The sequence below is a fragment of the Carassius gibelio genome, chromosome B16 (assembly GCF_023724105.1).
Source record: "Carassius gibelio isolate Cgi1373 ecotype wild population from Czech Republic chromosome B16, carGib1.2-hapl.c, whole genome shotgun sequence".
Taxonomy (NCBI): domain Eukaryota; kingdom Metazoa; phylum Chordata; class Actinopteri; order Cypriniformes; family Cyprinidae; genus Carassius; species Carassius gibelio.
In genome coordinates, this window is record NC_068411.1 from 17,422,156 (window position 1) to 17,432,999 (window position 10,844).

The 10,844-nt window shown below is 38.1% G+C and overlaps 1 protein-coding gene across 1 annotated transcript; it reads left to right on the top strand.

Annotated features, from left to right (window-relative positions):
• Position 1: 1 nt before the first annotated feature.
• fam189b (family with sequence similarity 189 member B) lies at positions 2-10,342 on the top strand. The gene is made up of 14 exons (XM_052577636.1): positions 2-1,096; positions 1,724-1,780; positions 1,877-1,984; positions 2,159-2,275; positions 2,377-2,484; positions 2,611-2,771; positions 3,655-3,754; positions 4,312-4,384; positions 4,734-5,010; positions 5,279-5,604; positions 5,708-5,776; positions 6,754-6,923; positions 7,152-7,286; positions 7,836-10,342. Exons 1-14 carry the CDS (start codon positions 869-871, stop codon positions 8,088-8,090), a joined length of 2,184 nt encoding a protein of 727 aa, XP_052433596.1. The 5' UTR covers positions 2-868; the 3' UTR covers positions 8,091-10,342.
• The last annotated feature ends 502 nt before the right edge of the window (positions 10,343-10,844 follow it).

Sequence of the window (10,844 nt, forward strand, 5' to 3'; positions counted from 1 at the left end):
CCCACCCAGTGCAGCATCAGCACCTCGCTCTGGGTGAATGCGGTGCCGCATTGAACAAATTTTACGGACACGTGCTACCATAATGCGCTGCATATTTTATCTTACTGAAACGAAGTCCCGCTGAAATTGCCTCGGACAACGTTTACATGGCGCAAAGTATATATGTGTGTGAATAACACACGTAAGCAAAGACTATTCAAGTCTGGCGCGATTACGTAGTGATGCTCATGTCCGGGATACGGACGGGATGAGAGTCCTCGTGACTGCGGGGAGGAAAAGGGGGAGACTGAACCTAGGATAAAATGCTCTCAAAGGGAATATCGTGGCTTTATAATTATTATTCAAAACAAACGGATGCATCACGGAAGCAACATAGCGAGCTGTTCACAACAAACTGCCTCCGCGCGCCTGCTTTCATTTCCCTTTGTGTCGACTCTTCCCTTTTCTCTCCCGACACCGTTGTGCTTCATGAGACGTGTTTTCCGAGTTCAGGTGGGGGCTGCGAGGCTCTCTAGTGGATACCCGGTGAAGATACACTTCGATGTGAGCAGGACTCGTATTGTGTTTTCCTCTTCGAGTAGCTAGAAGGCCGAAACTGCTCCGCTCCGCGCGGCCTGCTGAAGGCTCTGGGTACCGCAATGCCGCGGGGATGGGGAGAGAGAGACGGCAGGTGGGCTGTGGAGCAAGCCACATCAAGGGATATCGGAGAATGCAGATGTACAACGCCAAGAATAAGTGTTGACACAACATAAGTTGAGTTTTAACAGCTGTGGATGTGATATAGACCCTAACGGCGTATTTAAAGGATTGTCTTCTTCACATATTAAACACATAGTCCCATAATTTAGGAAGCGTTTCAGTAGCCACCATGCCCTCACCGTCGGACTCCAGCAGCGTGGCCTCGATGTCGGGGTCTCGAGCCCTGTCCGGTAGTCGCAGAAGGATGTCTGGGCGGACCAGTGCGCGCGTGCTGCTGTACCTGGGCTTGTGTCACCTTGCACTGGGGGCCATGGTGCTTGCTTTCAGCTTCACAAGCCTCGCCTTCACCTCATCACCCCGTGTCAGACAGTCCTGTCCTTTCTGGGCTGGCTTCTTTGTAAGTTTCTGGGATCGTTATTTGAATATATAAATATTGGCATGATGTGTCCTGCAGTGGAACATGCTGTATTTAATCTCTGCTATCAATCCCACAGGGCAATTTAAATATATAGAAATAAATATCTAAGTACATTTAAAAGAAAAAAGTTATATAAATGGGATGGGGTCGGGTGGGGTTGGATAAGGGATTGTTCACAGAAGAATCTTGGTAAAAATCATACAACCAAAAAAAACGTATAAATATCTTTCTTTCGTGGAATCCAAAAGAAGATATTTTTAAGAAAGTTGCAAACCAAACAGTTTTCATTAAATGTTGATATATATATATATATATATATATATATATATATATATGTATATATATATGTGTGTGTGTGTGTGTGTGTGTGTGTGTGTATGTGTGTGTGTTCTTAAAATAATCTATTTATTATAATATATCTATAATATATCTATCCATATCTATATATATAGATAGATAGATAGATATAATCAAACTCCAAAATGGCTAAAAAGCACCATGAAAGCAATATAAAAATGTTTGATACAACTTTTGCTCTAAAGCCATCTTATGTAGATTTGCATGAAGAAAATACATCTACATTTTTTTTTTTTTTTTTTTTTACAGGTTGTGGCATCCGGAGTAGTTGGTGTGATATCATGGAGGAGGCCCTTCACTCTCGTCGTGCGTATCTATATCATCTTGACAGTACTTGTCTGCATTTGTGCTTTTGTCCGCTCCTTTTAGTTTTTGCAGTGATGCTGTTTTTGTTTCATCCAGGTGTCGCTCTTCATGCTGCTGTCTGCAGTGTGTGTGATTCTCAGTCTGGCTGGTTCCATGCTCTCATGTCAGAATGCACAGATGGTCAAATCTTATGTTACCTGTCAGGTACCTTCTCTTCTCTTCTCTTCTCTTCTCTTCTCTTCTCTTCTCTTCTCTTCTCTTCTCTTCTCTTCTCTTCTCTTCTCTTCTCTTCTCTTCTCTTCTCTTCTCTTCTCTTCTCTTCTCTTCTCTTCTCTTCTCTCCTCTACTAATCAAATCTTATCTGTGTGCTTGTTGCAGGTGCACAGTCATCTGTGTCTTTGCTGTGACCCCAAGCAGAAATGTTCTATAACAGAAGATGAGGCACTACTCCTCTACCGACATTCAGACTGCCACTCTGTGCGTCACCGGCTCAAGGTGGGGTCCGTCAACCCTTATAGGGTGTTTGGGATGGTCCCAGGCCCCCAAAACAAACTTAATAAGTTTGACTTTAACCATGATATTATATGTATGTGCAGGATCTGCTGTTCAGTGCCTGTGGTCTTAGTATTCTCTCTACTATTATCTGCACTCTGTCCACGGTCACCTGCAGCATTCACATATTCTCTCTGGACCTACTGCATCTAGTGAGACAAAATGCACAAAAGCTTTGCACTAAAACACTTTTTTTAATAGCTGTATTTTTCACTCAAATGTTACAGTGCTTAGATAGACTCATGACCCTTTATCTCATCCCATTCTGTTTGTTGTAGCTGGCTCCTCATCGCTCTCGCTCTGTAAACCCAGAATGCACCACTCCTCAGGATGCATTTCTCAGTAACATGATGGACTTTGAGGAGTTTGTTCCACCCATTCCACCACCACCGTACTACCCTCCTGAATACACCTGCAGCTCTGAGACCGATGCACAGAGGTGAAAACACATATTTATATATGTTTTTTTCCTCGTCATGATGTATTTTTGGACGGATGCGACTTATACTCAGGTGCCACTTGTAGTTCGAAAAATACGGTATGTATCTTTCTTCTCTCAGATGAATCTAATCCAAGTTATATTAAATATTATCCTTGCTCTTCCAAGCATTAGAATGGCAGAATGTAATATAACGTGCCTCACGTGGCTCCAGGGGGTGAATAAAAACCTCCTATTGCAAATAACTGTGTTTTTGCAAGAAAAATATCCATATTTAAAACGTTATAAACACTTTTCTCTAACTTCCTCTAAATGTCAAACAATGCAAGTTGTTACTGCAGATAATGTTTGACAAAAAGTATTTATATTTAAAAAAAAAAGGGAATTCTTCTTACAAAAATGCATCGATTTGCAACAGGAGGCCTTTATTCACCCCCTGGAGCCATGTGAGGCATGTTTTAGCATGGATGGATGCACTTTGTTTGACTACTGAAAAAAAAACCCGGCCATGTAATTCTAATGCTAGAAAGAGCAGGAATAACTCTTGATAGGATTCGTCTGAAAGAAGAAAGTCTTATACACCTACTGTAGGATGCTTTGAGGTTGAGTAAAACATAGGCTAGTTTTTATTTTTGGGTGAAAGCCTTTTAGTATTTAGTATGTTTAGTAAGGTCACTTAGCTACTAGAGATGCTCTGACAGAGTATTGTTCGGATGACGTCTTCTCAGTGTTGTTAAATGTTCTTGTAATATTTGTACTCAATCTCTTTTTCTTATCATTTTTATCATTTTTATTCTTCTATGCATCTGTTCATTTGAACTGCGCTTCTTCTGTCATGCCTTTTATTTTGATTATAATTTCATTTTCCTATGTGTGCCTGCAGTGTCACATATAATGGATCAATGGAGAGTCCAGTGCCTCTGTACCCAACGGATTGCCCTCCTCCTTACGAGGCAGTGATGGGTCAAAGGGCTCCCAGTCAGGTACCTGCATGCATCGAGGGGAGTAAAGATGCATTGTTTGAACCGAAAATTAAATTCAGTATTTATAGAAAATAATTATATTTTATCATTATTATTTTTTTAAAACAACAACAATAATTTAATTATATATATAATATTATATTTTTATTTGAATTATTATTACAGCCAGTGTGTAATGTGTTTTCATAACTTCTGATTCAAACCTTTAAAAAAAGAAAAAAATCTGATGCTACAATAACTGGATAAAAAAAGAACAGTTTAAATATTAATATTATGAGATATTATTAAAATATAATTTATTGCTGTCTTGCCAAGGCTGAAATTTTCTTTACGCCAGTCTTCAGTGTCTCACGATCCTTCAGAAATCGTTCTAATGTAGAAATCTTTTATAACATTATGAAGGTCTTACTCTCAGTTTTGATCAGTATAATGCATCCTAGCTGATTAAAATTATTAGTTTCTTTCATGGTATCATGCTTTGCATCATTTTTTAAAGAATTGTAATCATCGTCATTTTTGTAATACTGTGCTCATGTACTAACTCTCACTGTTCGTAGGCCACAGTGTATGACACTCAAGCCAATGAGCTGTCTGGAGAGAGGGGAACATCCATAGCATTCAGTGGTGAAGGTGAGTCTCGCCTCTTTTCTGTTCATCCTTTAGCAAACAGGCCTGTTTCCACCTGCTGTTAAAGGCACAGGTCACCCAAAAATGAAAATTCTGTCATCAAAAACTGTACAACTGAACTACTTGAAAGTGAGTAAATGATAGTAGAATTGACCATTTTTGGGTGAGCTATCCCTTTAAGATACATTTTAGTAAGTCAGTTTTAATGTGCGCTTCAATTGCGTCTCGTGATCACCTATATACAGACATTCTATGTAACATCCTACATTACGGGAGTGCCAAGTGTGTATGAACATTATTAAATCACCAAACTATGTGTACATGTGTACATTTTATATATCCTCTCTCTTAGTGTCAATGGACAGTGGCTCTCTGTTGATGTCTGAGATTGTGGATATTCCAGATGACAGCTCCCCATCTGAGGACTCCTGCCTCATGGAAGTGGGTGTTGGTATGCGGTCCCGGCCTCGGGGGGGCAGTGAGGGAGGGGAGGGGGCAGAGTACGCCAGCTTCCGTTCTTCCACACAACATCCTGAGGGAATGGTGGCTCCTTCCAGAAGACGTTGTTTCCGAGGCGAGAGATCGAACTCCTGCTCCTCCCCGAGCACGTACAACACCTCTACCTACAGGTGGGAAAAAGTTGAGTCTTTAAACCTTTGACGTACAGTTACACCAGTGCAATTAGAACATTTAGTGCATCACGTCATCACCTGCTAAATTCAATTCTGGTATCATGCTTTGGCTATATATCCTTGTAAAACATACCTCAGTAATCGTAAGTCTTTACCATGCAGGAAGCTCAGCTAGAGAATTATAAATAATCTTTTAAAATAATTAATATAATGGTTAAATAAAATCACCTTTAGCTGTAAAGTTCTTTCATAATTTCCTCCACAGGTCTCCAGTGTTGAGGCGTCAGGCTCTGTTGGCAAGTAGCTGCTCTCAGTTGGAGTTCCTAGCAGGATCTCAACATTCCTCTATCCCAGAAATCCGAGTTCGGCCCTGCACACCTTCCCGACGGGACTCCTCATCTGCATTTAGTAACCCATCTACCACAGCCCCAACGGGTCCTGCTCAAGAACGGCCGGACCACGCAGTACCAGTACTCTTTCCCCGGCCAGGTTTCCGTGAGCAAATTGGACGTGATAGAAAAGACAGCGACAGCTTCTTACCTCTCATGAGGTCACACAGTGAACCAGGACTCAGCTCTTCAACTGACACAGGTATGAACATGCATATGTAACAGATTACAATTGTCTGGGATTTATGTGAAAACATGAATTAGTTTTCTTTGACGATAACGTGTTTGTGCTCTTCTCTTCTCAGGGGATTTCAGTCTCTCAGGAGGCAATAAAGGAGTCAGTGAGGGGGGATCGCAGACCTCATCAGAAACAGGTAAGAGTTAGCACTCTCAAAACACAGAGATGTTTCTATATAGGAACACAGTGATATTAAGTTTTATTTTGTACTATTATAGTTTTATATATATATATATATATATATATATATATATATATATATATATAAACAAATTATTTTATTTTTATATTTTATATTTTCAGTTGATATTTTTAATTGAGTTGAAATTTAATAATGTTGTTATGTCACGATATGCTGCCGGAAGGAACAAAACTTCATTTATTAAATCCAACACACACCCAGACTGGGGCTTAAATACACAGGATAACGAGGGAATTGGGAGGAACATAGGATTAACAGAATGACCCAAAAAAATGATACCTGGAACAGGAAAACCATATATGGTTTATATAAACCATAATTTATTTATTGCTTCATCTTAAACTTATTTAATTTAGTAGAATTTTCATTTAGTTTATATACAGCTTTATTTTACATTTAAAAAATGTTGTAATCATGGTAACACATAATAAATGTACATTGTAAACTATTTTGCATGACCACCCACATTTATATGTCAAAAAACTCTTGTTTAGTAACTCGACCCATTCAGTCACAATGAGATAGTAAGGAGGAAGTTGGACAAAAAAGCTATCATACCTAAACACGAGAACAGTGATTAGAATAAAATGTGGTCAAGTATGTCAAACTCTTTGGTTGGAAGAAACCAAACTTACAAACAACCATATGTTTTAGTTTAAAAAGAACAATTAATTGAAAAGTTAAAACTAATAAAAATGACAAAATGACTTAACATAACTCAAACTTGAATAAACTAACATAAAACAAAAATGTCAATATAAAAGCTAATTTGAAACAAATCCTTAATTAAAACTTTAATAACATACTAATAATAATAAAATCATTATTTTATACATTTATTTTTAATAATCTGTTTCCCTTCACACTATATTTGAATAATTTGGTTTGTTTGTATTACTTTTGTGGCGTAGGAGTATCGTCTGGAGCTGGTTTGCTGCCTCGCTCCTCTCTGGCACTTCCTGCTTCCCTGCCCAGAAAAGGCAGCATTAAGGCTATAAGTAGTCGGCTGCCCTCAAAACAAGTCCCAGCCACCTCGCTGCGTTTACCCAAAGACTGTGCACGCTCACTTGGAGACCTCAAGGTTAGTCTTTTTGATGCCTAGGACCCCAAAATCTGTCAACCCCCCTTTTCTTCCCAATATTAATAATGTTAAATGTATAAATGTGTGTGTGTGTATATACATACACACATATATATTATATACACACAAACATATACATATATATATATATATATATATATATATATATATATATATATATATATATATATATATATAAAAAACACACATTTTCCATTTCAATTACAGGTCACCAAAGTTTTAGTGCAACGTTTTCTGCAGAGATCCAAACGTAATTTAGCACCTGCAACTGAGCATACCGCAAACTGTACTCAGGGGACTAAAAAGAGGACAGCAGGTGATGGAGGTCTGTCATTAGAACAGGTAAAACATTGCCAACACCATAAATGAAATCATTTAGTTCAGCTAGAATTCTGTGTAGTACAATCTGAGACTATAGAATACCCAAGACATGTCACTTGTATAGTTTTGAATGGGGAAAAATGCAACACTCAATATGGCCGCATAATCGCAGGAAGCCCCGCCTTCTGAATGAACGAGCCAATCGCTAATCGGTAAAGTCAGCGTGTCACTGCACCTACCGTTAGAAGTCCCGGTTGCTGTAGAAACAGTCAGCAATCTGAGACGTGCTCTTAGGAATGCGCATGCACACTGGCTGATCTAGCCTGAGATATAAGCTTTTTATAACACTATCTGAGCAAAGGACACGGATGTTGGCAGATTTCTTTGATGATTTCAAATATGATATGTAATCCTAAGTTTAGTGAACAGTTTTAGAGAGTTTGATGTTTCCCCAACCAAAGAGATAAGAGCTGCACTTGGATGCCCGAGAGGATTTTCAAAGAGGACCACCGAGTGACAAGGCTTGTATTAAAGAGACTACAAAATAACCCATTACATGTTTCTATGAAGGTACTTCGTAACTCTCTGGGGGCCAGCAGGGGGCAGCAGCAGCAGCACATCCATCATCACTGCCGTGGACACCATCACTCCCTTAGTGACAGTCGCCATACTGCCCACCGCCATGATGATGACCCTGTAAGGGCTGGGGGAATCCACCTGCGTAGCTGCGGAGACCTCAGCTCGACATCCGTCGCATCACTGCGCCGACTCCACCCACCGTCGCACGGATCATCAGGAGCTTTTTACCCAGAATCTGCCCTCTGATATTGGGCGAAGGATTCTGGAATAAATCACATCTGGATTCAAGAAAGGGGGCAGAGAAAATCTGAGGAAAAAATGACAGATCTGAGATGAGGAATTTCTCTTGCTGAAGGGATGATGTGAAGCAGATGAATATGCTGTTTGAAAAACAGTATATGTATCATTGGGGAAGGTTTTATCTGTTCTTTCCATAATAAAGACCAAACACTACACCCGATATAACAGAGTTTAACCCGTCAGACCCTCTGCTCTCTGTGCCTGCCAAACTCCGGTCCTTTTGTTTTGAATTTCCGTGTATTTTTTGCTCCATCTAGTGCTTATTTCTCGCTCACTGTTTAAATGTATATGGAAAGAATGCAGCTCCTCTAAAACGGTTTCTTGTCTTCACAGCTCATTACAGTGCACTCATGTAACAACAAACATTCAACCTTTTGTTTGGCTGTAACAATATAGTTAACTTGGGGGGAATTCATTTAATTAAAGGATTTAAATGGATTTAAGGGAATACACAAAAATAAAAAGAACAGTAAAAGAGGCAGGATAAAAGTATTTGGAAAGTATCCATTCAGTTTGACTTATTATATCACTTAATAGACTGTGAATTTAAAATAGGTACACATACAGTTTTTTGTGTATGTCTAATATTTCGAAAATATAAAATAATTTCATATCTTGTCAGTCAATTATGCATTAAATTATAATTTGAATAACAAATTATTCAGCCTACATTTTCAATTCAAAATGGTTAAATGTAACAAATAAATTTGAGTCGTTTGCATATAATTGGATATCATTGTCAGACATTTAATATTTTGTAACAGTTGTCAGTTAGCATATGGTTAACTTCTTACATCTTACCTCACATTCTTCCACTGTCAAACACGGAAGCATCAAGCTGGAATTCATGTTCGTAAAGCCTGCCTTCTTGGTTTTGAAAGGTCATCTCAATCATTTTGACTCTGATGAGAGCTGTCAGACCATTGAGGCAGACCAGCCTAAAATGATTTAAAATGTTTTGTGATCCTAACAACAAACACAGCAACGTAAAGAATATCAAATCTGGTGAGGGACAATTGGCAATTTCTAAATTTTGGACTGTGGTTGTCTGTGATGGTTACGGCCCTGCAAACATACACATGCAATAAAATGCATGACCACACACACTCAAATGTGGTTTTAACTCTTTTGTAACGAGCCACTGAACGCTTTTCACTAAACTCTTTTCACTAATTGACCATCTTGCAAAGTGTAGCTAATTAATTCAAACATTATCCGAGAAGCTGCATCAGCTGAGGTTGATACTCTTTTTTTTTTTTTTTTTTTTTTTTTTTTTTTTTTTGGTAGAAGTGCATGTTTTTTCTAAAACAACTAAGATAATTCAAGTGGAGTTTGATCTTTTGCATCTGTCTGTCTCTCATGGCAGACTAGCTTCCCAGCCTGTGTAATACTTTCCTAGAATGCCTCTGCATGCATCAAGCAGGCTTGTTTTCTCTTTTTGATTGAACACCAAATACACACAGATACACAAACATGCTTGTGACAAAACTAGGTACCACTAATGCAAGTTTGAGATTTTGGATTTTAAAATACAGAAGATTCTCTGGCAGTAAGCATACTGTAATTTCGAACTATTGCAGGAAATTGGGACTGACATTGAGTGATACCAATGAATACTGAACACTCATTGGAAGTGAGACAATGAATCAAGTCAAACTGATATGTTCAAGGATTTTACAATGTTCCGGACAGTTTGGGAATGATACTTTGGAAAGACAGCTTCTGGTGTATCTACTTTGTTGTACTGGGAAATAGATGTACATCTGAAGGAATAATTGCCGTTGTCAATTGTTTAGAAGTGCTTTGGAATGCTAGCTAATGGCTTTGAATCAGTAGCAATGTTGCTGAATAATGCATTAATACAGTTGCTCTATATGTAAATAAGTTTGATGCACGGACCCTCATGCTCACACACATTCTGCAACTTTGAAGCACTGAAAACAAATCTGAAAAAGAGCTTGATATTCTACCTCTTGTCTTGCATACACTGACATGTTATGGCCCAGTGGAATATTTAAATTAATTTAAGGATTTTATGGACTATTTATGAAACAACTTCTACACTGATTGATGAAAACATTGCTATTCTGGGAATATGATGCCTAAAAAGAACATTTAAAAAAGCTCTACTTCATGAACTTTTAATGCAAGCTATGTAAAATCACAACAATAAATGTATACACATCAAATTTATCAAATCATCTGTAGCCTATCAATTTCATGTTCTCAGGTGTTATCTCCACTTTTTCAACAATGAAAAATATACATTTATATATATATATATATATATATATATATATATATATATATATATATATATATATATATATATATTTATTTATTTATTTTTTTTAAGTAAAAGTCATTGGTAAGAAGTAGTGTCTGATTTGTGAATACATTGCTCTTATAAATCTTTTAAATGAATCCGGTTGAACTGGTTTACTCCTGCTGAATCTAGAAGTTGGGCGGAACCAGGATTTCACAAGACAGAAAGAAATGCAGACAGAAATTCGATTTAACTGATTTATTGTTACCTTTTAATATACCCTGTGCTGAACGAAATGTTCACAAATCACTGTTTAAAAGTGATTAAAAGTATAATGAAATGCAATGTGTGCCAGTGTGAAATGAGAATGACGTAATTACGCCAGGGCGCAGACGAAGAATCTGTTCTTTACAACGAACGACTCGAAAGAACCG

Coding starts and splice junctions, on each gene's coding strand:
- fam189b (XM_052577636.1), top strand. CDS start 869: ATGCCCTCACCGTCGGACTCCAGCAGCGTGGCCTCGATGTCGGGGTCT. Junction 2,485..2,610: donor CTCTGGACCTACTGCATCTA/GTGAGACAAAAT, acceptor TGTTTGTTGTAG/CTGGCTCCTCATCGCTCTCG. Junction 3,755..4,311: donor GTCAAAGGGCTCCCAGTCAG/GTACCTGCATGC, acceptor CACTGTTCGTAG/GCCACAGTGTATGACACTCA.